The sequence below is a fragment of the Drosophila santomea genome, chromosome 3R, assembly GCF_016746245.2.
Source record: "Drosophila santomea strain STO CAGO 1482 chromosome 3R, Prin_Dsan_1.1, whole genome shotgun sequence".
NCBI classification, from domain to species: domain Eukaryota; kingdom Metazoa; phylum Arthropoda; class Insecta; order Diptera; family Drosophilidae; genus Drosophila; species Drosophila santomea.
In genome coordinates, this window is record NC_053019.2 from 1,487,022 (window position 1) to 1,513,066 (window position 26,045).

At 39.5% G+C, this 26,045-nt stretch overlaps 4 protein-coding genes and 2 non-coding genes across 6 annotated transcripts in view; 2 read left to right on the forward strand and 4 right to left on the reverse strand.

Annotated features, from left to right (window-relative positions):
* Window positions 1-2,389, forward strand: part of LOC120451688 (FERM, ARHGEF and pleckstrin domain-containing protein 2) — a 28,263-nt gene extending 25,874 nt beyond the window's left edge. The window contains exons 12-13 of the mRNA XM_039635578.2: window positions 1,031-1,517; window positions 1,934-2,389. Of these exons, the coding sequence (XP_039491512.1) occupies window positions 1,031-1,517; window positions 1,934-2,012 (566 nt within the window). The 3' untranslated portion in view covers window positions 2,013-2,389. The remainder of the gene's footprint in view (window positions 1-1,030; window positions 1,518-1,933) is intronic.
* A 1,119-nt stretch (window positions 2,390-3,508) lies between these two features.
* On the forward strand, window positions 3,509-3,673 carry LOC120454712. The gene has a single exon (XR_005616645.1). It is a non-coding gene; the product is annotated as a U1 spliceosomal RNA (small nuclear RNA).
* A 3,941-nt stretch (window positions 3,674-7,614) lies between these two features.
* On the reverse strand, window positions 7,615-7,756 carry LOC120454713. The gene has a single exon (XR_005616646.1). It is a non-coding gene; the product is annotated as a U1 spliceosomal RNA (small nuclear RNA).
* A 1,674-nt stretch (window positions 7,757-9,430) lies between these two features.
* LOC120452416 (ubiquitin-conjugating enzyme E2-17 kDa) lies at window positions 9,431-13,273 on the reverse strand. The gene is made up of 3 exons (XM_039636635.2): window positions 13,066-13,273; window positions 10,115-10,400; window positions 9,431-10,048 (listed from the first exon to the last, which is right to left on the reverse strand). The coding sequence occupies exons 1-3, from the start codon at window positions 13,107-13,109 to the stop codon at window positions 9,923-9,925; spliced, it is 456 nt and encodes a 151-aa protein (XP_039492569.1). The 5' UTR covers window positions 13,110-13,273; the 3' UTR covers window positions 9,431-9,922.
* Window positions 13,274-13,933: 660 nt separating this feature from the next.
* On the reverse strand, window positions 13,934-15,800 carry LOC120453518 (protein takeout). Its single transcript, XM_039638266.2, has 3 exons — window positions 15,663-15,800; window positions 14,780-14,875; window positions 13,934-14,713 (listed from the first exon to the last, which is right to left on the reverse strand). The coding sequence occupies exons 2-3, from the start codon at window positions 14,847-14,849 to the stop codon at window positions 14,043-14,045; spliced, it is 741 nt and encodes a 246-aa protein (XP_039494200.1). The 5' UTR covers window positions 14,850-14,875; window positions 15,663-15,800; the 3' UTR covers window positions 13,934-14,042.
* Window positions 15,801-17,464: 1,664 nt separating this feature from the next.
* On the reverse strand, window positions 17,465-22,282 carry LOC120453857 (protein takeout). The gene is made up of 6 exons (XM_039638762.1): window positions 21,816-22,282; window positions 20,861-20,979; window positions 20,545-20,666; window positions 18,522-18,655; window positions 18,311-18,463; window positions 17,465-18,246 (listed from the first exon to the last, which is right to left on the reverse strand). The coding sequence occupies exons 1-6, from the start codon at window positions 21,880-21,882 to the stop codon at window positions 18,092-18,094; spliced, it is 750 nt and encodes a 249-aa protein (XP_039494696.1). The 5' UTR covers window positions 21,883-22,282; the 3' UTR covers window positions 17,465-18,091.
* Between the last annotated feature and the right edge of the window lie 3,763 nt (window positions 22,283-26,045).

Below are 26,045 nucleotides of genomic sequence, written 5' to 3' on the forward strand. Positions count from 1 at the left end.
TGTAGAAATGTAATTGGGCGGGTTTGGTTTATAATGGAGATTTGCATATACGTATGTTTATATAAAAATAGTTTTCTACATAAATTCCCAATTATTGCATAGTTTTCAATTTGGATAATTGGTGTCACTTTATTATTATACCCGTTACTCGTAGAGTAAAAGGGTATACTAGATTCGTTGAAAAGTATGTAACAGGCAGGAGGAAGCGTTTCCGACCATATAAAGTATATATATTCTTGATCAGAATCAATAGCCGAGTCGATCTGGCCATGTCCGACTGTCCGTATGAACGTCGAGATCTCAGGAACTACAAAAGCTAGAAAGTTGAGCAGCGCAAGTTTGTCGATTCATGTTGCCACGCCCAAAAACCGCCCAAAGCTGCCACGCCCACACTTTTAAAAAATGTTTTGATGTTTTTTCATTTTTGTAATAGTCTTGTAAATTTCTATCGATTTGCCAAAAAACTTTTTGCCACGCCCACTCTAACGCCCGCAAACCGCCAAAAACTGTCAGTGTTGAAGACTCTCCGCACTTCCACTAACTGAGTAACGGGTATCAGATAGCGTTCTCTCTTGTTTTAAAATGATATTTGCGTTCCTTAATACCGCTTTACTTGCAATATAAAAGGGTAGACGAGATTCATTGATAAGTAAAAGGTAACAGGTAAAAGGACGCGTTACCGATCTCGATCTCGCTATGTATCCCTGTACTTACTTCTGTCTGTCCGCATGAATATCGAGATCTCGGGGATTTTGAAAGCATGAAAGTGAAGCTGAAGCATGTAGATTGTAGTAAAGCCTACAAAATAATTTTTTCTTAATTACGGTAATTTAAAAGTGGTTTCAGAGGTAGTGTTTCCAAAGCTATCTTTAACATTACGCTTTTTTAATCTTTTCCCTTTTTTTCCTCCTGTTTTTTTGTCTGGCAAGAAAAGCACGCTGCATGGCTTCGTAAGCAAGAAGATACACCCCAACCCCAAAGTCCTTCGCCTACAAAGCACCCAGTAATGTATTTTCCAATTTATTTTTAGGCTCCTCGGAGGAGGGTCTGGACCTGTTCGGTCTAAGCAACGGCAACAACAGCAGCCTCAACAGCAGTGTGAACGGCGGCGGCCCGCTGACTCCGCAGCAGCAAAAGTTGCAGCTGCAGCAACAGCAGCAAAACCGGACGCAACCATCTCGAAGCAATACCGCTCTGCACGTATGTTGGCATCGTGGCGCCACCGTAGGACTGGGCGATCACCTGATAGCCGCCGAGCACCAGTTGTCCGGCTATCTGCTGCGCAAGTTCAAGAATAGCTCCGGCTGGCAGAAGCTCTGGGTGGTGTTTACGTCCTTTTGTCTGTACTTTTACAAGAGCTACCAGGACGAGTTCGCCCTGGCTAGTCTGCCATTATTGGGTTACACGGTGGGTCCTCCTGGCCACCAAGATGCCGTTCAGAGGGAGTTCGTCTTCAAGCTTTCTTTTAAGAACCACGTGTACTTCTTCCGCGCGGAGAGTGCTCACACGTACAACAGGTAAGGCTAGGACGGCTGAGATGCTAGGAAAGGGCAGATATTAAAATTCCGAAACCATTTTAAATATACGAAATACGAATACCTTTTTTTTATACATACATATAGTATTAATAGTTAATAATTAATGATAGTCCGACGAGTTGTTTTAATGAAGGCTTTCCGACGAAGCATTCGCGTTGTTCATTCCCCCACATTTTGTTTTTAAAATTGTTTTAATTCATATTTATAGTTCCTAAAAAATATTTTTCGTTCAAATCAAAACAAACGCAAATTTAAACAATTACATGAAGGTACGCAAAATGTTTAAGGAATTAAAACTTTTGAAACTTCATGAAACGTACTTATTCCGCATTTTCGCTATTAAATGCATGTAATAATAACTTTTTATTAATTACTTAATAATTTTGTTTTCATAGGTGGCTGGAGGTACTGCGCAGCACGACTCAAACCCAGGACTTCAAGAACGTACACAGCCATGCTGTGTTAGGCAACTAACCGAACTCAGTGTTCCAGGATAGGCGCGCACATAATTGTGCAATTCCATAAAGGAGACACTCAAAAAATCAGACGCATAGACACGCCTTCAAGTATTCTATTTTAAACACCGTATACACCACAGCCCATATTTCCATTTTCTGTATGTCTACTTTATTATGACCGGTTTATAGTAAATGTGTATATAATGTCTTTGTCGGTGTGTTTTGTTTTTTGTTTCTTTGAGCAAATATTTTATATTTTCCTGCAATTGTACCAATTTGTGCTCATAGCTGGATTTAAGTGTTTTAGATTTCCAAACTATGTTACCAGTCGTATACATTTTTCAAGTAAGTTATTTTGTGAAAGAAATGTATAATAGAAAATTTATTCCAAAATCAAAAAAAAAATTAAAAAGGCCTTAAAAAAAATAGTATTTTCTAAAGTAACTTATACAATTTATAATCATAAGCTTAAGTCATTACTTATAATAAAAATCAAAATTAATACACACGAAACAACAGACTTTTTGTGCATTATAATCAACAATATAATAATGTCTTTTTTATTCGTAATGGGTTGTATGATCAGTTAATTTAATATAAATGTAACAAACCAAGATAGTCGAGCTGTAGTCGAGTTTCCCGACTATCAGATTCCCGTTACTCAGGTAGTGGAAGCGCAATCGGTACATTTTAACATTTTCTGAAATATCGGTAGAAATTGCTACATTGGAGTTCCCCGACTATCTAATACCCGCTACTCAGCTTGGGGAAGTGCGAAGGAGAAATTTTAACACTGAAAGTTTTTGCGGCTTGTGGGCGTGGCAAAAAGTTTTTCTGCAGAACGATAGAAATTTAAAATACGAATAAAGATATGAAAAAATATCAAAATACTGCCTTGGCAGTATTAGGCGGTTTTTGGGCGTTAGAGTGTGCGTGGCAACATGGGTCAACAATATGCGTCTATGTCTCTGGAGTCTGCATGCTTAATCTCAACTTTCTAGCTTTTGTAGTTCCTGAGATCTCAGCGTTCATACGGACGGACATGGCCATATCGACTCGGCTGTTGATCCTGATCAAGAATATATATGCTTTGTATGGTTGGAAACGCTTCCTTCTGCCTGTTACATACTTTTCAACGAATCTAAAATATAAAGTCAACTTATAAAAAACATTTAAATGTTAACTATCTAATCGTATACATATGTAATTTGATGTTTATCTCTTCAAGAGGTTTTTATTTATTTATTTATTTGTTTAAGGGGAGTAATTAAGGGGAAGTAATTACAAATTCATCCAATTCTAATTTGAAGCCGTGTTCAAGTACGTTATAAAAATAATATATTTAAAAAGGTAATTACTTTGCACAGCGCGAAATAAAGCATTGCTGCCCGCTATCACACTTCTTGTGATCCTACAGCGCATCCTGATTTCTCACAGGCGTAGTCACATTATAATTCCCAATTAGTTCTAGGCGCATCCTCATGGATACTCCCTTGCCTAGTTGAGCAAGGCATACTTACCTGGCGTAGAGGTTAACCGTGATCACGAAGGCGGTTCCTCCGGAGTGAGGCTTGGCCATTGCACCTCGGCTGAGTTGACCTCTGCGATTATTCCTAATGTGAATAACTCGTGCGTGTAATTTTTGGTAGCCGGGAATGGCGTTCGCGCCGTCCCGACATTGGTAATAAATGGCAAATGTTCACTAAATCGTAATTTTCCGAGAAATATACATTATCAAGCAACGATTTATATTCAATAATTAGATTGGTTTAAATATAAATGCAAAAAAAAATGTTTCCGTCTGTTTGTAAGAACGTTGAGCTGTTGGGGACTATTACAACTGCTAATTTATAGTGATGTGGAAATAAGATCCTATTGACGCCTACGCAGTACATATTTGTTTTAGAACGCAGTAACTAAACCATTTGCAAAATATTTTAAAATATCAATGTATTGATAGTATGGTGTGGATTTTCTTTACATGATATTGCTATTCTTTGGAAATAATTTTTTTAACATTTCTCATTTACCTACGAACTATTTAGACCGTTGTAAGTTTCAGTCCGCGCAGGATCCGAAACAGTTTTATAATTTCATTAACACTTATTTTAAGTTACCTCATTTCGGACACCCTTACTCCTTCACTGTATTAAAGTCGATTTCACTGTTTTGTCCCAGGCCCCGACGGAATTTCTGGCTGTGTGCCTAGATTCTATGTGGAAGCCCTGTGCAAGCCTCTACTGAAATAGTTTTACCTTATCTCCGAAATCTTCGCAGTTTCCCAATATATGGAAGGAGTCCTTTGTGATCCCTCTCCATTAAAAAGGGAAATTGGATGCATGCAATTACAGAGAAATCTCTAAATTGTCGTCTATCCCTAAGCTTTTTGAAAATGTTATCACTCCTCATTTGCAGCACCTTTATAGGTCAATTATATCAGCATGCCAGCATGGTTTCTTGAAACGCAGACCAACAACCACTAACCTTTTGGAGCTAACTTCGCTAGTAAGACCCGCGACTTGCGCTCTAAATGGGTGCTCTTTGGACAGAATAGTACGTGTTAATGATCTTGGCGTTCTAGATCCTAAACAAAAATTTGTAGACCATATTTCGTATATGGTCTATACGGCCAGGGGTGTGCTTAGTTTTATAAAAAGGTGGACAATGGAGATCTTGAGTATGGATCACCTGCTTGGAGTCCACCATACGTAGTTCACTGGGTTCAAACATTTTGTTTTATTGTCTACCTTTCCTTATTCCAGTTGACTAATGTTAATTAAATTACGTTCCCTACCTAACCGTAAAACGATGCTTGGAACAGTCTTTATTTGTAAGCTTATTTGTGGTGAAGTAGATAGTCCTGACTCGCTTGGTAAATTTCTTTGTTCCAAACACTTCACTAGAAACTACAGTAGAATCCGGTTAAATCGACTTTCAAGGGACCGACGATTTTACGGTGGAAAACAAAAATTGTTTTGTGAACATGTTGCCATGTTCGGAATATGTTTTAACATATGTTTTTTAATCAAAAAAAAATTTAATAAATTTATTTAAATAACATGGTTTTTCATAAAAAAAAAAGGAGAAAAAAACTAGAAATATAACGGGACATCTCATTGAATATAGCATGAGGTCTGCACACGCACGCTGTAAACATTTTTGTGACGTCGGTCAAACATATTTACATTAATTTCTAACAGAGTCGTTTGATGCTTAAATTTGTTGGCATTATTTTGCTGTATTTATAGCCGTTACTTGTAGAGTAAAAGGGTATACAAGATTCGTTGAAAAGTATGTAACAGGCAGAAGGAACCGTTTCCGGCCATATAAAGTATATATTATTTTTATAACGTACTTGAACACTGCTTCAAATAAGAATTGAATGTATCATATATAAAAAAAAAAAATAACCTGCAATTTTTAATTACTTGTTAGCATTAAACAAATAAATAAATAAATAAAAGCCTCTTGAAGAGATAAACATCAAATTACATATGTATACGATTACATAGTTAACATTTAAATGTTCTTTATAAGTTGACTTTATAAATAATTGTTACTGGGCACTAATTTTTAAACATTTGTTTGTTTACGCGATCATTTATTTTAACGTGCCGGTAGAGTAACTTTTGTTTTAAACATATTTATAGTCAACATTAAAGGCTGCACAGCTATTAATATAAAAAACAAGAGAGAACGCTATAGTCGAGTTCCCCGACTATCTGATACCCGTTACTCAGCTAGTGGAAGGGAGAAGGAGAGTCTTAAACACAGTTTTTGGCGGTTTGTAGGCGTTATAGTGGGCGTGGCAGAAAGTTTTTTGGCAAATCGGTAGAAATTAACAAGACTAATACAAGAATGAAAAAATATCAAAACATTTTTCAAAAGTGTGGGCGTAGCAGCTTTGGGCGGTTTGTGGGCGTTATAGTGGGCGTGGCAGAAAGTTTTTTGGCAAATCGATAGAAATTTAGAAGTCTAATACAAAAATGAAAAAATATCAAAACATTTTTTAAAAGTGTGGGCGTGGCAGTTTTGGGCGGTTTGTGGGCGTGGCAACATGAATCGACAAACTTGCGCTGCTCAACTTTCTAGCTTTTGTAGTTCCTGAGATCTCGACGTTCATACGGACAGTCGGACATGGCCAGATCGACTCGGCTATTGATTCTGATCAAGAATATACATATATACTTTATATGGTCGGAAACGCTTCCTTCTGCCTGTTACATACTTTTCAACGAATCTAGTATACCCTTTTACTCTACGAGTAACGGGTATAACAAGAGAGAACGCTATAGTTGAGTTCCCCGGCTATCTGATACCCGTTACTCAGCTAGTGGAAGTGCAAAAGAGGAATTTCCACACTGATAGTTTTTGGCGCTTCTTGACAAATCTATACAAATTTACAAAACTAATAAAGATATGAGAAAATATGAAACCTTTTTCAAAGGCGTGTTCGTGGCAGCTTTGGGAGGTTTGTGGGCGTTAGAGGGGGCGTGGCAAAAACATTTCACATTTTTTTTCGTCTTATAAATTTCTATCGATTTCCCAAAAAGTTTTTTCCACGCCCACTCTAACGTCCACAAACCGCCCAGAGCTGCCACGCCCACACTTTTAAGAAATGTTTTGATATTTTTCCATTTTTGTATTAGTCGGGGAACTCGACTAAAGCGTTTTCTCTTGTTTTTATATGGAACGTCGCAATATCCGGTTCGCTTAAGCGGAGACGTACAAACCGGAGTTTCTTTCATAAAATTTTGTATGGGAACCGACCAAGCCATCGAGTTTCCTTCGCAATAATCGGACTGACGCTATAAGCGGAGTCGTTATAACCGGAATCTACTGTACTTAGAAACTAACTTATTTAATTTATTGTAGATCTAACTTTGAGTTGCATGACCCCTACAAAGTATTTTGTTCTTACTAAAATAGACTTTATTCATTTTCTAAACTCGACTCTCTGCCGCACTTAAAGCAATCAATTCTTACTAATATTTAAACTTTTCCTCGTTTCAGTACTCTTTTAGTACTATACTCTCGCGAATCGAGCGTACGATACTTAGTAAGACTCGCGCGTTAAAAGAAAAAATAATATCGATAGAAATTGGAAAGACAAATAATAAAATGAAAAAATTATAAAACTGTGGCGTAGCAGTTTTGGGCTTTATAGCGGGCGTGAAATATAAAAATATAAATATTTCTATAAAATATAGAAATATAAAAACCAAATAAGAAAATGACAAAAAATTAACACATTTTTCAAAAATGTGGGCGTGGCAGTTTTGGGTGGTTTGTAGGCGTTAGAGTGGGCGTGGTAACATGGTCTGCGTCTATGTATTTTAAAACTGCATGCTCTTAATCTCAACTTTCTAGCTTTTATAGTTGCTTCTACTTGTAACGGGTATAAATACAAATTATCATAAATAATCCATACCACAATTTCAAAACCTTTAGATGGTTTAATCAAAGACAATGCAATGCAAAACTAGAGTTTTTAAGTGGTGGCAATTTATAAAAAATAATATAGATTTAAAGTCTAAGAACTTTTAAAATGAAGGGCATATTTTGTCATTTTTACAATGCATGTGCATACGTGTGCACCAATACAGTGGTCAGCTGTCGCTGTATGCGTACAAGAGAGCTGGTGGCTCTAGAGCTCTCCGCTCTCTGGCAGAGGTCAACTCAGCCGAGGTGCAATGGCCAAGCCTCACTCCGGAGGAACCGCCTTCGTGATCACGGTTAACCTCTACGCCAGGTAAGTATGCCTTTCTCAACTGGGCAAGGGACTTTCCATGAGGACGAACCTGAAACTAGTTGGGAATTATTTTGCTGTATATAAGCAAAAACTCACCCCTGGACTGAATTACACTGGAGTCGGAAAAGCGATTCCTGTACTTTTCTTAACTGTATTTATACCCGTTACTCGTAGAGTAAAAGGTAGTAGAGCTATATCGACTATAGCGTTCTCACTTCTTTTAATTTGAACCTGTTTTTTGATTTTTAAACTATGTATGTTTTTTTTTACCAAAAATAATAATAGGTTATCACTTTTTTTATTATGTTTAATGTGGTTATAAACATTAATTTTTACAGAGTATTCGTTGGAATACGTTTTTTTTTATTATAAAAAGTTTATACTTTGAGAAGATGTTTAGTCATGGTTCCAATTCCTTATGCAGAAGTCGGAGGAAAATAAAAAAATGTAAGGTGTTAATAACAATCTCACCACACAGATTTTAGTGACACCTACGCAGCGCAAGTTTGTTGTAGAACTTATCGACGCTCACAAAACTTCCATGCCAATTTTGAAATTTTTAGTTACACAACTAATACGCACAATACGCACCCAACTTTTACGCCTTTACTTTTAAGAAATGTTTTGATTGTTTTTGATTTAATCAATCGTCTTGCAATTATACTAGCTGAGTGACGGTTCCCGGATATTCGACGAACTCGATTACAATTGAATTAACATTTGGAGCAACCATGCCCGCTCTAACTCCAGATGTGGTAAGGAGTATAATAGAATAGCCTTACAATTTAGTTAAACAAGGTGTATTCGTGTTACTTTCATTTATTGATATTTGAAATCTTAATCTTTATAAATAATGTTAATTACAGTAAGGTAATTTGAAATTCCACATTGTCTGAATGGATGCTAGTCCTCATCCTTTGATTTACTATTACTGTGAGTTATATTGGGTTTACTGACTTCCTCTGCTTTAGTTGGTTCATAGTTAATAAAACCATATGATACGGTATATATATGTATATATGGTACGTTTATCATCAATAAGATTAACATGATGCTCAGAGCATCATCATCTCCGCAATCCATCCAACACAAAGTGCCAAAAAGTGGAGGGTTCACAGCAAACGGAACAGCAATTCGCATTCAACAGAAAACAAGATTAAGAGTGGATTGTAAACGCTTAAGAACTAACTAAATCAATTGCCGCAGCCAAGACACAGTGGAACCTAAAGAGTACATAGCGTGGCAAATGGCAGTTGTGAGGTGTTTTCATCCAACTATACACTGAAAAAAGATTCCGCTCATCTCTTCTTGGGCCATCATAACAGGCCAAATCAGGGTAAATGTAATGCGTGGGTACGCCACCGAAACAATAGTGCAAAACACATAGCGCATAGGTCTCTGGATGCTAGATAGGCATACATACATAGATATTTCCGTTCCCAACCCGGTGAGGTTTGCTTTACATTGCTTACAACTAACATTTAATTCTCAATTTATAGTGATTTCACAATTTGTAGCCACTGGACATTGTCTACTAGGTATCAAGCAAAGTCTAAATTTAAATTTCCTGTTGTTGTTTGCTGAGACACGAACTACTACATATTTTAATTTCTGTTTAGGCTTATAGGACAGGACTTGAGCGTATCTAAAATGAAACTATTTGACTTTGAAATTGCTTGAAATGGTTTTTATAATCTTTTTATTATTAATCATTATTGCCGCTGCTATTTAAATTATAACATTTGAGTTGTTAGCTTATGAGAGTCTTATTTCTGGCTGCAGGCAGTACTATCGGATGCAGCCATAAAGGACTTGCTGATTTCTTAAGTGAACTGCGTCGAATCTCGGAATCGGGTTATCAAGCTAGGGACAAGGTAGAACTATTGGCCAAACAAATTTAACTCAAAACTTCCCAGTATTTCTGGCTTGCGAATGATGTGCGCAGGGCGTATATATGCTGCAGTGCCGTGCCGTTGGCGGTGTTACAATTTCATAGCATTACAATTATCATAAATATTTCTGTTATTATTTAATTTAAACTTCTTTATGGTATTGCATATTTCTGTTACTGTAGTTTGCTGATGCTTTAAGCTGCGGCCGCTTTTAAATTTGCTGCTGCTCGTGTTGTGGTTCCTGCTTCTGATGCTGCTGCTGTTCCAAGAGTGGGCGCATGGCTAATCGATAAAACTCTGCTCCACGCAGGCTTTCACACGCTTTTCGTACTCGCGCCGATTTTCTTTATAAAGCTGGGCGGCGGTGGAGTTAGCCGGTGAGTTGGGATTGGGATCGCTCAGCAGTGACTAGGAATGACAAACAAACCAAGATTAAGATTTGACTACTGGCTCCAGAAGTGAAGTGCAACTAACCTGTATGGATGTCAGTATGGCTGACACATCGTATGTGGGACTCCAGCGGTTCTGCAATATGTCCAAGCATATTCCACCATCTGCGTACACATTGGGATGAAATACTTTCGATACAAATCGAACCGTTGGCGGTTTGTTTGGATACTCTTCCGTAAATTCTATGGTTAACTTAAAGGTTCCGTCCTCGAATGGTGTATCGTGTGGACCAAAAATCACAGCATTCCATATCATAATATTATTATCTGTTGGCGCGCCCGAGACACCCGTGGGTGGATCTTCCTGAAGTCTGCAGATAAGTAATACATTTAAAAGGGGAATATTTTTGGTATGCTTTTGTAAATAAATAAGAGTTTGCAATTGTAAGAAAAGCTAAATTTGTTTTGCCAGATACACTAATTATAATATAAATTCCACTTGAGGCGAAAATAAAAATTTCTACCTCAAATGAAATAATAATATTCTTTGCAGCAATGTAATTATAATATTCATTTTTTTCTGATTGTATGGTAATGGTCTTTAGTGAGGGATCTCGTGAATGTAATTTAAAACGTAAATCTTTAGTCGGCACAATAGTTAAGACTATCGTCACTTTTATCGCAGCTCGTAAGTCGTTCTAGTTTGATAATAAAAAGGTCCAGTGAACACCTATTTGTTTACATATTGCGCAACAGAGACAACGACAAGATATTTGCTTAAAAAAAAACAAATCTAAGACTTGACTTAACGGAATTGTCTGCGATTTAGGTCAACAAGCGGGCGGAGTAACCCGTCTAACCGCTCCCTTTAAATCGGCTTAAATCGATACTCGGGGAAAAGAAAATCATCGATTAAACAAGCAAAGAAAGGCGAAAGTGCACATGGAAATGAGATATGCATGAAATTAAAAGGTAAATTTTAAGCAATAACATGATAAAATAATAAAAATAAATTACAAATGATAAATTTCTTTAGAAATTAAATTAAAGAAGAAATTAAATTAAAGAATTAAATCTCTTCAAAAACTAACTGTGCCTAACTTCTTTCAAAAACTAAACTTAAAATTGTGTCAGTTTCGATTTGCATTAAGTTGAAAAGTGTATAAAAGGGTAAAAGGAAAGGTTCCAACCAGAGAACTGCAGCAAGCCACCGGCACCCAAAGTCAACCCGTTAAACACCGGGAGTCTCCGCACCCGGGTGTTTGGAGACACCCTATTTTTAGCAATGACAAACACCCGGGTGTTTTGCCACCAGGGTGTTTTTTTGTACTTGCACCAAAACACCCGGGTGTCTGCTGTGCAAAGAAGTTTAGGGTGAGTGACGCGCAAGCAACGATCGACCGCAGGTACTTTTCTGTATGCATAAAAATTGTATGGGTGGAAGCGAGACACGGTCCAAAAAATGTAGGGTGAATGGAAACACCGAAGAAAAAGGTCGTGCACATGTTTTTGCGTTTTGATGCATCTATGTCTTATTAAATTATGTATTATTAAATAATATATTATATAAATAGTATTTTTACTTATTTACCACAATTCTATTTCTATTGTTTTTTTGCTTGTTTTTATTTTTATAATTGTAAAAAGAAAACTTATACATTTACAAAGTTAAATATGGTAATTACATATTAAAAATTTTAACAAAGCAAATAATATAAGATATAATAAAGAAATGTCTATTTCGTGTTGGTTAAATTTCTGTAAAAAGAATGCATAGATCTACAGATTTTGGGCATAATATATTTCGTTTTTCAGTACTTACTGTACTTTTCTTTTTCGTATGGTACCTACCACAGGCACTCTCTACCCTTCGTTATGAGTGGCGAGTGTGATCGGTACCCGCGACGTAGGGTGCGCAGGCACCAGGGTGCTTGCAGACACCCGAATATTTTGAGCGGGTGTTTGTATGTACCCGCGGTGACCGGTGTGAGTGGCACCCGCACTCAAAATTGTTGAGTGTGATCAGGGTGGCAAAAAATGCCACTCTTGCAGTTCTCTGGTTCCAACCCTATATATGTCTATTTTCTTGATCAGGAGCTGTCTCTACCCCATTTTTTAATGTTACTTTTTTTATTTTGATTGCCAAGTTATATCTAAGTTATATATGTGTCAAAAAATTGTGAAATTTCTACTTCGCACTTCCACCAGCTGATTAACGGCTAGAGCGTTCTTTCTTGTTTTTCCCTGTGTATGTTAGATATACTTCTGTGCAGTTGCTTTTGCCTTTTCGGGGTCGTACTTCCCCGTCCAGCGTAGGGCAGGACCCCGCGCCCACGCAAACAGCCTTGACATTTGGTTTCGTGTTCCCCAACTGCAATCTGCACTGTCGTGCCAACATTTCGGAGATGATGAAAATTTCGAAGTCGAATGAAATTCCAATAGGAGTGCTTCGTCTCTTTCGCGTGAGTCAACAAGGTTAAGTGCGGGCGAAAGGGGGCTAGCGCGTTGGATGCAGCTGCCTATTCAGGCGGATACAAAAACGACCATTGTTGTTTTAATGCTTCGTTGCGACGCAATTTCGGCAAGCGGCGGAAGAAGAATTTTGTTTGGTTTTCCCATTTTCCCCTTTCTTTCGTTTCTTTTCTTCGTACCGCACACACACAGATCAAAGTCAAGTGTCAAAGACAAGCGAATTGTTTTTTTCGCAAGAGCAAAGCAGCAAAAATAATCAACCACTCACACACACACACACAAGAGCACGGGAACGTGCACACGTACATATTTTGGCTGCGCAAACTTTTCCACTACATACAGACGTGGAGCTCAAATGTATGCCCGAGTGTTTGCTTATATGTATTGGGCAGCCCCTAGGTTTCTTTTCTCCAACATTTTTTAGCACATCAAAACACAAATCTGCAAAATGCGACTATTGTGTGTACTTTGCGCTTCGCTTCTCGTTTTCCTGATTTCCTTTGCTTTTGCCCAGCTCCGCTTTGCTTATTTTCGAATCACTTCCACTCCTTAGTTTCTTCTCACCTTTTAAAATCTCTCATAAGACGTCTGCGTGCGGGTGTTGACATGTTTCACAACGATACTACCACTCGTGTTGTGTTGGATGGGAACTCGGAAGCCTTGGAGATGCGCTGCGTTTAGCAAACGGAAACGATGAAATTTTGTAATTTATTTTTAATTGAGGACAAACTCGGGCAGCAGTGGTATAGAGCTGGAACAAAAATCGATGTTTTCCGATACTATCGTGTAGAGGTGGACCAGAAATCGATGCCTGCTCGATAACATCGCCTAGAGCTGCCATCTAGCGAGCACTCGAGCGAAAATAAGAGTCAGGGGTTGCCAGACCATTGCGACGGTAAATAGCAAAAACGGATCGAAGTAAACCAATTTGAATTCAAACTGAAGACAAGCGTGGTTACTTTGCAAATAAAATTGAGTGACTTGGCAAAAATAAAATTAGGTGCATTTCATGAGATTAGTTTTAACATAAGTAAAACCAATTAAATATTATTTCCCAACAATTCAAATGAACGCCTTGACCAATCATGTAAAGGCCCAAAATCTTAATTATCTAAACTATTTTAAAGCAATGGAGATGTTGGCCGAACAAATACATACTACCTAGATAAAATTTCTCGGGCTCTGTGAGTTTTGGGCGATTGAGTGCGCGGCTTACGGATACAAATAAATAATTAAAAAGTTCTTCAAAATCGTCATAATTTGGGCGGCTTGTGCACGGGACTTTTAAAAATCGCTGTGGAGAAAAGAAAACCGCCACAACCGTTTTGCTGCGTTCCTTTTTGTCGAGAAACGGGTATCTGATACTCGAGACACTCTCTCATGTATCTTCGCTAGTGGATGGTTTTCTTTGATCCATTCAATTTCAAATCTGTCTGCATCAATTTCTAAAGTTTATTGATTATTTAAGGACTAATTATAACAAAACGAGTGTATCACAAGCTTAAATTTAAGATAATTACAGTTGGCTCTTGGCTACAGTATTAAACGGGGAAAAGCTCGCTGTAGGTGAAGTTCTCCAGGATTTTGGTCGTGATGACCAGAAATTTGGCCTCCAGAGCGCGGGCAATCGGTGCAATCAAGTCGTTGGTGAAGAGCTCGAAGTTTTGGTTAATCGTGTCATTAATGACATCGCCCAGAACTTTATCTCCGTTGAAGAGGTTCTCCAGCTTTATGTTTCCCTTGCCAGTGCGGATTTTTAAGGCAAATTCCTTGACATGCAGGTATTCCAGATCATTAACGTTCTTAATGTCGTATTGGACACGCACATAAGCCACAAAGTTGGTGAAGTTTCCAGTGAATGGTCCATTGCCCTTAATCGGCAGTGCCAGAATGTTGCCGTTGATCTCGTAGAGACCATCTCCATGGAGATGTGGGAGAATCAACTCAAAATCAAAGCGGCGGTTTTGGGTGGAAGCCCGCAGCTTGGTTATTTCAAAGTTGGAGGCGCCCAGGATGTTCAGCTTTTTGGCCTTCACCGTGAGTCCAGCGGAGCCATCTAGAATGCTAAGATCTCCAATGTAGAGGGGTTCTAGCGGTGGCACGTTCAATTCCTTAATGCCCTTGGCCAGATAGGGTCGCAAGTTGTGAACACTGCTCTTCAGGCACTTGGACAGTTCGGGTTCGTTGCGATGGCACACCTGTATGTAGTCGGCTAGGGAACAAGTTTGATAAGTATTACTATTACTGGAAGTACAAGCAATTTGCCGTCGTTACTTACGCATATTGCCAGCTGAGATGCATGCTACAAAACAGATCAAGAGGGGGGCTACGAAGAGTTGAACCTGCATTTTGCTCTTTAAGTTTCAATTGATTTCTGTAAGAAATGTTTACTATTAAGCTGATATATACATTTTATTGACGTCAAAGTTCGTCAGCAGGGGTTCATTAACCACCAGGTCCACCCCCAAAAATGATCCACCACCCATATCTATTATCATCTGAAGTGGTTGATTGTAGGCACTACGCAGCTGCGACTTAGTCTAATGAATGGGAGGATCTCCAGACTGCTCAATTACTGTCATTTGCTACCTGTTTTGTCGTCAAGACTGTAATTGATTTTGATTGGGGCTTAATGGTCTTTGTGATTGAGCGTAGGGTTATAAATAATGCAAGGAAGTACTTTAGGTATTGAACTGGAATGCATTTGGTAAAGGCCATTAATACAATACAGTGGGTCCATTTGCTCTAATAAAAACATTTTTGATTGCTGGGTCTGGTTTGCTTGAAGAAATTGTATCCTATATGAATAGTATTATTCATAATAAAGACGGGGACGATATAATAACCGATATAAGGATATAAGGAAAAAAAATGTGCATCGTAGAGACTAGCATTATTTTTCTCGTCCATGAAATACTCTGAATTAAAGTCAAACGTTTACTTAAGAACTTAAAAAAAATGTATTCAAATTAATTTGATTCGTATTAGACTGCTTATATTTTATTGCTTTTATTTATGGATACTGGCACTATACTTGTAAACTGTTCTCTAAATCCTAAATGGATTTTCTAATTGGTTTACCCAATTTGGATTTAAGGATGATTTCGCGTTTCCGAGATATAGAGGATTGATCAAAACTAACCAGGCAACGTTAAACTTACACAATTCAAAAGAGATTTCAATTGGATTCGCAATTATTTGTTTTGGCACTGATTTGCTATTTTTTTAAAGCAGTCGAAGGCTTTTTAACGTTCTCGAGCTGTCGAAGTCAGGTGTTGTTTTAGTAACCGTCAACGGATCGTACTGAATGCTAAATTGTTGAGACCGGCGTGTTTTATAGAAAAAACAAGAGAGAACGCTATAGTCGAGTTCCCCGACTATCTGATACCCGTTACTCAGCTAGTGGAAGGGAGGAGAGTCTTAAACACAATTTTTGGCGGTTTGTAGGCGTTATAGTGGGCGTGGCAGAAAGTTTTTTGGCAAATCGATAGAAATTTACAAGACCAATATAAAAATGAAAAAATATCAAAACATTTTTCAAAAGTGTGGGCGTAGCAGCTTTGGCCGGTTTGAGGGCGTTAGAGTGGGCGTGGCAAAAAGTTTTTTGGTAAATCGATAGAAAATTACAAGACCAATATAAAAATGAAAAAATATCAAAACATTTTTCAAAAGTGTGGGCGTGGCAGTTTTGGGCGGTTTGTGGGCGTTAGAGTGGGCGTAGCAACATGAATCGACAAACTTGCGCTGCTTCTATGTCTCTGGAGTATGTATGCTTAATATCAACTTTCTAGCTTTTGTAGTTCCTGAGATCTCGACGTTCATACGGACGGACAGACGGACAGACGGACAGACGGACGGACAGACGGACGGACAGACGGACATGGCCAGATCGACTCGGCTATTGATCCTGATCAAAAATATATATACTTTATATGGTCGGAAACGCTTCCTTCTGCCTGTTACATACTTTTCAACGAATCTAGTATACCCTTTTACTCTACGAGTAACGGGTATAATTACGCTACGATTTACATGAGAGCTTGGGCAAGCTGTGGACTCGAAAACACACGACGTAGAACTCGCAGGCCCCTGCCACTCCCCTCGACGACCCCCCCCCGTAAATCGCCAGCTAAGCTCAAGCAACTAGAAAGAGATGACCAAATGTTTGCAGCGGGAAAGAGCAACAGAGAGGAACGAGAGGGCGAGCAAGACGCTAAGCGCTAAGCAGCTGCTGCTTAATAATTATAATAAAGGTTGTGGGATCCATTAATGCTTTTCGGCGGACCAGCGCAAACGCAAGCACAAACGCTGACGGAGACAGCCGATCGGGAAAATTGCCAGTTGGCCGGGAAAATGCAGACCGCAGTTCAAGCCGGAATTAGATACCAGTACACCGACTGTGGGTAGACATATCGTCATATCGTAATAGCCAAATTCCCACATTTCTCCTGGTTTGTCTTAAATGCACATGTGGCTTGCACTAGATTGTCCTTACAGAGCGGAGCATACACTTGTGTTAAACGCAGCATATGAGCCCAACTAAATAATTTAGAGGGGTTTCTTCCTAGTGTGGGGTCGGCAGTTAGCGGGGGTCAGAATGTAGAATGTGTGGTTGTTAAGCTCCCTACCAAAACCAAGGGCAGGGGCCAGGAAGATCGTACTAGTCGCTAACGTGCCCGGCGTAATTACGCCACGCGAGCATTTTAGATGCTTAGATGGGGAGTGGGGAGTCGTGTGTTGAGAACCTGTTAACTCTGAAAATTGTGCTGGCGGATTGAATAACGGCGATCCCCTGGCGAAAAGCTTTCCCTGTCTTCAGTTCTGTAAGGAAAGCATCGGCTGGTTGCCTATGACACGGTTCGATGAGGATGCTGATTGCGGTGGAAAATTGTGGAGGAGCACGCAACTCAAAGATCATCTCCCAGCCTCATCCCTCATCCCAGTGATAGATGCGTTAGATAAGTGGGGAGTGCTGAGATGTTTGTTGCTCATTCATAGTTTATTATTCAATCGGATGAGGAAAGCCTCGCGTTGGACATGGAGATTTGTACTGCCACGCATTTGGGTATTCAGCAAGCACGTGTAGGCGTATTGATGGATAACCAGTTTGCATAACACTTATATCTAATGGGAAGAACTAAGACTACATTCGTGGTTAGTCTGAGGGCACAAATGTATTAGCCATCGGCTAAAGGTATTTATTAAGATTACAGTTCTAATTGCATTGACTTGATTACCTTGACCACCAGTTGCTCGGTTTTCTTGCCAAAGGGATTGTGGCAAGTTTCTTTAATTAGTTACATTATTCCTTTTAAACTGTAAGAAAATATGAAATTTATGAAATATGATTTAGCAAAACCATATCAAATTCACGCTTTTACCACATTTTCCTGCAAACCCTTTACCCAGATTTTTTATTCATTCATTTAAAGACCTTGAATTAGCGTGACAAAACTTAGCAAGAGAGGCCAATTAAGTGTGACTTGTGTTGCGCATGAGCCATTCAAAGTAAGAGCTATAATCGATTTACTTTGTATATTTCGCGGAATCTAGTGCAATAAATTAGAACTTATACTAGAGAAACTATACTCTAATTGAGGTTGATCCACTCGTCCAGGGGAATCTTGGCGAAAATGCGATCCATGAAGTTGCGGATGACCAGTGTGAGTTTAGTCCTGAGCGCCGGCTTCATTTCCTTCAGCAGCTCCTGGGAGTTGGAGTTGATAAAGAGGTTGAGAGCAGCCTCTGTGGAAGCAAGTATTTTATGTTGATAATAATGTTAATTCATATTTCGACTTCTACTACGTACGGATCACTGAATTCCCATTGGCGATGTTGTCCACTCCCATTTGGATCTCCTTCACGTTGAAGTCCATCTTGACGGAGTCGGTCGTCAGGTAGGTGCGACCGTCGGGACCCTCATTGGCCACCGCCTTGAAGTAGATCTTGGCCTTCACTCCCTCTGCGTGATCGAGAGTCATTAGCAGTGCGTCATCCCAACCCAGAAGCCCGGTACCCACCGTACTCCCCCCAGTAGTCCCCGGCTCCAGAGGCCTTCACCAAGATCAGAACACCTGTGGACCGGTACTGCGCCTTGACGCGAATGCGGGGTATCTCGCACGTCAGCTGGAACTGCAGCGAGTCCAAGTCGGAGCTGCAAAAAGACAAGATAAGATATTAATGGACGCCTCTAATGGCAATGACAGTGACAATCTGCGAAGTAATGAGCTTAGCGAAAAACTGCCTTTTCATTGGTTTCATGCGAAGATGAGCCGACTATTTTGTCGTACCTCTCAGCCTTGAAGTTCTCTTAAGTCTTTGCAGCTATTGATACCAAAGAGATCTAAGTGAATTAGCTAGATCAGTAGAGCTACGTGGTACTTCTCGATAATCGAATTCAAAACGAGAACCAACCCTTCTTTTACTCTTCGGCTATAATTTGTCCAGGCTTAGAAACTTAAATATCCTAAAAACACAATAATGAAATGTCTTACAGTACGAAACACAATTGCAAAATATTTGAAGACTTTAAATGGAGTCTCAAGCAGACTTCAGGAGTCTATTTGAGTACCCTAAGTCAGGGTAAGTGAGCATAGAAAACGAAACTGATACTGGACTGGCCAAGCAATGCTCTCCACTTAGAGAATCTAGCGTTGGCACACTTTTCTGTCTCGTTTCTTGGTCAACGATCTGTGGGCCAGTCGTCTGTGCTGTGCTGTGCTGTGTTTATGTCTCTGCCACTCGGATTCTTATATTTTCGCCAATTGAGTGTCTATAGCCAGATTGATGGTCGCCGGCTTAACTACTGAAGCTGTAGTTGCTATTGTTGGCGGAGCTGGCGTTCCAAATACCGGAAAGCATAGCCAACAGTGTTCTTGGCTTTGGGTGTTGCATAATGCGGGGCACTTAAAAATCAGAGGCCACTGAGGAGAGTGGGTCAACTTGTTAGAGAGTAGCTCCTCTTATGGGAAAACGCTTGAAAGGTTTAAATAGAGACATAACCAGTTTGTAAGATATCATTAATAAACATTTTAGTTTTTAATTGCTGTTGGCATTTATTTAATTGTGGTTCTTTGAAACCGAGAAACTTATGGTGGATCAAAGAGTATTTGCATAGGTAATATGCTTAAAATATCAGAGATGCACTTGTATTAGTCGGCACGAATCAAATTTTCTGACACAAAACGTATAATACGCGATTTACCTTATCTTGTCGGTAGCGAAGATAATGTGTTCTGTATTAATTTCCCGACTCCATAAAACTCCCATTAAACTGTATAAGTAGTCAATTACCATTGAAAACGAATTTCCAGCGAACCATTTCAATCGAATAACACATCTCACTTTTTCCAGATAAACCACGAGCCTTAGTTCCCTGATTTCCCATTTAAGCCCGGAATAAGTGGAACCAGCCACCAGAATGGGCAAACACCTTGTCGCGAGTAATTACGCGTTGAAAATATACTTTAATAAAAAAAACCCGCACAAATGCAAATTTGTCTGGCAAACATAAAACGTTCCAGCAAGTTAAGGAACCACTGAAATGCAAATCGATTATTGCTCAATCGATTTCCCATCGTGTGCCAAACGTTTTGTCCATAAATCAAGACCATGAGCTACGAGGTATTCACGAGGCTTTGGCAAACCCCGTCAAATCATTGGAAACTGCGCTCATTCAAATGAGCTCCCACAATGTTGACAAAATGCTAAGTGCGGATCGCGTGCTGGGGACGCTGTTTGATTGGCCAACTGACTGATTGACTCACTGACCGATGGACTGGGCAGTTAGGCAAATGAGCAGCAAATTAAATTATAATTACAGGGAATCGAAGTTACGGTTGGCTTACAAATTAAGCAGACTATTAATGAAATTAAATAAAATGATTTGATGTGTATAGCAAAGCAAACAGTGTATTTCATAGTAGCATTGCACACTTATTATTCAAAACGCTATATTGCACCCAATCAAAGACCATCTGGTATTGATTTCGCAATTTTGAAAACCTTTCATTACTCTTAGCTCTAAGGATGTGCATAACTTACCGGATGTTTGTCACCGTAATATTGCTCACACCGTAGGCTTGAATGTTCCGGAAAAGTGCGCGGTAGCCATCCGGACCACTGCCCAAAACAATGCCGATTTCATCAATCATCACGGGCTCGATCTGTTGGGGCAAATAATTTACTGGGCGATTTGAATAAACATGAATACCCGAATAACTCGAGTATGTGCTTTTGTGTTTTTGTAGATCTGAACTATCGGATTTTTGGGGAAAAGATCAAACTATCTCTAGCAGTTACTTCTATTTGCTCTTCCTAATATTATATTGGAGTGTTCAAAGTGGAGTGTTCAGCTCACCTCATAGATGTCCAACTCAGGAACTCCCTTCTGCAAGTAGCTCACCAACTTGTTGCCACTATCCCGAAGGCATTCGTTGATCTGGGCCTCGTCCCGCGGGCATTGTTGCAGGTAGTAGGCTGGAAAGGTCAAAGGTCGAGAGGTAATGAGTATAGGGCAATGAGTGCAATACGAATGCAGTGTAGATGCAGTCTGTAGATGTCATGTTTTGCCTGTTCGTGGATGTCATTGTCTCTCCATCGCCACTAAATTAATCACCAGGGCTCACTATGAAAATGAAGATTCCCTCTTCTTTTGTAACTGCGATTCCCAGGCGAATGCATCAGTTGACGTGGGTTCAAGTGCACAATTACCTCGCCGATCTCATAACGATTGTTGCGAACATGTTCGGGCTGAACTATGAATTGCTTGGATAGGTGGGACAAAACTGGCGATATGTTTATTGCCGAGTTGATTATCGTAGTTGTGTCGGGGAGGGGATGTGTGAAAACTAATAACAATTACGGGTTTCGGAGAAGGTTTTCCAAACTTTGATGTAATTGTACCCTGAAAGTGGGGTCGAAAACTTTTGTGATTGGTACACAACGTTTTTTTAGAAATTGTGGTAAAACCGGAGGACTCGGACCTACATTTTTAAGAGGCTAGCCGACAAAGTACTTAGGTAAGGTGAGTCCAATCAAGTGGAATCTTTATGGAACCGGGCAAGTGACTGCCAAGCCAGAACTATTAACCGAGGTTATCGTGGCCATCAATTCGACTTTCTTTGTTGCCGCAGCACGTCTTTGGGGGTGGGCAATTAGCCAGTGCCAAAAGCATGGGCCATTGGGGCCAAGCTGGTCGGCGGACGTGTCTAAGGACCGGCTGGAAAGTCAAAGTCGGCGATGCGACTCATACGAGTATAACTTTGAAAGCGCGGTCAACTAGGTATCTATCGGTCTATTTGATCACTACTTACGCTGCTCCTGGGCAAATGTGGAGCCCAACACGGCGACGAGCACAATGAAGCCAATCTTTCCGCACATTTTTCGGTTTGCCTGCGTGAAAGTACAAGTAAACGGAACTAGATGGGCGCTGTTTCACTTTTCTAGGTTTTCGATTGATTAGCACGTTCAAACTGCTCTCTGCAGCTGAATATGGATATGCATATGTTAATTTCGCCTAGATGACGTAGTCCGCACTCTTTACGAGCGAAAGTGAAAAAGTCGGGATAGAATTTAAAGCGTCGCAGTGCAAGCTCCGATTGGTTTCACTTTGGAGCCGAAATTCTCTTCTTTGGCTTCGTGCTTGAAGTGGGTCAAACAGCCAGTCCCCAACCAGTTCACTGTTTGTTCTTGAATAAAGAAGAAGAATCCGACTGCTGTTTTCAGCTTTCTTCGCCTTAACGCTTACTTTGCGTCCAACTTTCACGCGACTCGGCTGAGGAATGAGCTCGGCCTGAGTTGGTCCAAGCCATTTTAACCAGCAAGAAGCTCGAAAGCGCCGAAAGGCGAAAATGCAGCGAAAGAGCTGGCGAAGGGGAACCGAACAAAAGGCCTTCTTGCCACATCCCAAAAATTGACGGGTGCCGCCAGTCAGCCGGCGTTATCTTCGATGTACGCTACAAAATCTTAGGAACTTGGACATTAAGTCTCATATAAAATAATTATAAGCCATCGGAGTCTGGACTTAAGACTGCAAGATAATATCCCAAATGTAAGGTATCTAAAGATAAGGTCTACTTCAATATTCTGGATCACTGAAACTGACCACTTGCAAAGTTGCAGAATGATGTGTTGGCATTTTTTCAAATGGGAAGAATATGTAATGAAATGGGGTAACACTGCTCATACCATACTCCATTACTTAAACTACCTCCGGATCAACAACATTTTTCTCTGTGTACATTTGCGGGTAGGAATTTTGCCGGAGGCCCGAAGGTTAAGTGTAAGGGGTCTCTGACTCGGAGCCCAACCTCCCACAGACGCGATTGCAGCCTGGTAATGAGGCTGTCATGAATCAAAGGAGCGACTTGCCATCATTAGCGATTCTCCAAGCCGGGATTAGCCCAGTATTGCTGACTTCCATCCCTTTGTGGGCCGCAGTTCCACTTGTGGCGAAAAGGCCAAGCCGTGCGATTAGAACCACGAGCTTTCCAAGAGTCGAGTGGAAAGGCGGTAATGGGCACTCATCATCCATCCATTCAGCCTGCAGATAACAAAACTTGCACTGAGCCAGTCAGAGAGTGTGTTAACCCTAAAAATGCAGAAACGTGTCTTTGCTCAGCGCGTCGAGGTATTGATGGAAAAGAGACATGCGTCAAAACAAAATGCAATTGTCTTTCAAAACCTTTCGGGGATCTTAATGGACTGTTGGGGACAATTCCGATTACTGACCATTGTCTGTTTCGCATTTAAATTGTAAACTGGAGGTGGAAGTTTCTCGTGATGCGTGAGGGCGCGTGATCCAAGTTGCGGAGAAAAAATAATAAGTTTAATAGTACGAAATAATCTTGGTTTTTTCATATCGATTTATATATTTTTAGTATCAATTATATTTTTAAGTTCAAAAATGTATTACGATTTTAATTTTATGTGCTGAACGTTTTATAAAAAATCTCTTTCTAAAATGTGCGTTCTACTAACTTACATGTTGGTAATTTTTTACTCGAAGAGTAGTTGACACGATACAGTTGTATTGTTTTTGTAATGTATAATAATAATAATATATAATATACATAATTTATTATAATAATATTATAATTTAAACGTTTATTGCCAAACATCAGCGCCGTAACATTGACATTCATTACGTTGGCACACTAATTTTAAAATGTATTTTATTTCTTTAACCTTCAAAGGCAAACATACGATTTTCGTAAAATATTAAAAAAATTTTAAATACATTTATTTTTGATCAAAGAAAATGAAACGCAGAAAAAATACTTATAAAACGTTGTCTTAATAGGACGTGTTAAGACTTAAATGCACTTTAACTTTCTTATTAACTAAAACATAATATAGTTATAATTTGTATAGCTAAATGTAAATACATAGGTAAGCCATCGGTAAGCAAATACTACGAATGTAGATATTATAATCAGGCATGTGAGTCAAACACAGAAATGTTCGTGAAAGTGTGCAGTGGTGGTAATATACCAACTTCGTTTGCCTTCACTGTGAGTATGGCGCCTGAAAGTATGCTGTGCGAAATGAGTTGTTTGAAAGAAAGAATATGAATTGGTCTTTCACTTAACATTTTACACTAGGTGGTTTGTATATTGACAAGTTAGGCCGCTTAAATTTTATATTTTAAAGTTTTTGTAATTTTAACTGAATACCAAGACAATAATATCCTAGATTACTGTCCAATATAGACGCCTCACCGTTAAAACAAAACTGGTCTCGTTCCTTATTTATTTAAAAGGTAAAATAGCATTTATATTAGCGCAAAGTGATAGAATGTGTCATACGAATCTTGTTACTAAAATTGTCAACAACATTGCGCATTTCTGCTGCAGTTTTAGTAAAACATAAAAATATAATAGCTAATCAGTTTATAAAAATGGCCAAAAGTGCTCAAGAAAGCAGAGTAGATCCAGAACAGCGGACCCCACCACTTTGCCCAGCTCCACTGGTTTGCGTGTGGAGACTCGCCCTCAAGGTCAAGGTGGAGTGGTGACTGGGTCAACGTCAAGCTGAAATCACTGGACTGTGAATACCGTCGCAAGAGTCGTCCTTCTGCTCTGGTCGGTTGAATGACACGTTTCTGGGCCACAAGGAAGATGAAGCCCAGGCGCATTTAATCAAGTGCGAATTGAAAGCGGTTTTGAGTCGAGTCTGAAAGTGTCTGGGATAACTGGTTTGCTAATGGATTGCGTCGACTTAAATTCCCGAAAAGAGTATAGATTTTTTTAAAGATGATCTTGATTGTATATTTTGCCATAGATTTTGGTGACACCTTCTGTGCTCACTCTTGCACTTTGCCATATATGTACATAGGTAGGTTAAGTCACTTGGATAATTACGGCAAACGTATAAGCAAGCGAAATAATTAGTGACGTGGGAATCGTGGAGAGAAACAATACCAAAATACAAAAAAGAAAAATGAGACTTCCTCCTTTTCGCATTTCACTAAGCATTGTCATTACTCTCCGCCGTCTTTTGTGAAGACACATTTACACATTGAGTTGTATTTATAACCACATCCACCCGCATTCAGGGCTACATAGACGTGACAACGGGCTTTAGAATCGGCGCAGAAGCCTTTGTATGACAAATAAGACTTCCCATCGAGTTCGCTCATACTTCCGCTTCTCCATTACTCTCTTTGTTTGTGTTCAGGGCTATTGTAAACAGTTTAAGAGTTCAGTATGTTCCGATCACAGTGCAAAGTATGGTGCCATAGTTCTCCGCAAAACTAAGTAACTGGCACACAGAGAAAAAAATGTGGATTTGTGAGTTTGTGTTTGGAAATCACACACCCTACACCAAAGTTGTACTGATGAGTAAGCTTGTTAATTGATCCAAGTTGGTAGCTCTTCCTGGTTAAATTTTGATTGGCAGTTACAGAACCCCACCCAGAGTGGTACATCAAGAACTCAGTAGAACTCAGTTGTTGCTGGAACCCGTTTAGTTGAATAGTTCATTAATAATTCACATTCAACGCGAGGAAAGTATTCCGATGAATAACAGGTAAAATTATTTGTAGTTCTCCATTTGAACTATGCATTTAATTCCAAACATGTTTAAGATCCAGGTAATCAGTTCTTCTGTGAGTCAGTGGGTTGTTGGCTGACAGGTAAACGTAAACGACCAATCACTTTGCTTGTGAGTTAAATTGGCAACCATCGGCTAACTCTGGCTGAAATAAGCCCATTATTATTAAGTCTTACATTATTTTTACGCGACATGAATTCTCAAACTATTCCCCTAATATAGATTAAAGATTGGGGTATTACACGGAACAGGGTATTTCAAAAGTCTGGGCTATCTGATTTCTGTTCTCACCGTATAAGCACACAGCTATTATCTCACTCGAATGGACAATTAACGCGCCACACACATTTATAATTAGAGGCGGAGACATTTTTACGAAAACAAGTAACGATCACTACTTGCCCAGCTCGCCTCGTTACGGTTTTAAGAAGACTCGAATTCGATTTATCCCAAGGTTTTTGGAATAAAAGGAAGCGGCTCGCTTGACGTGT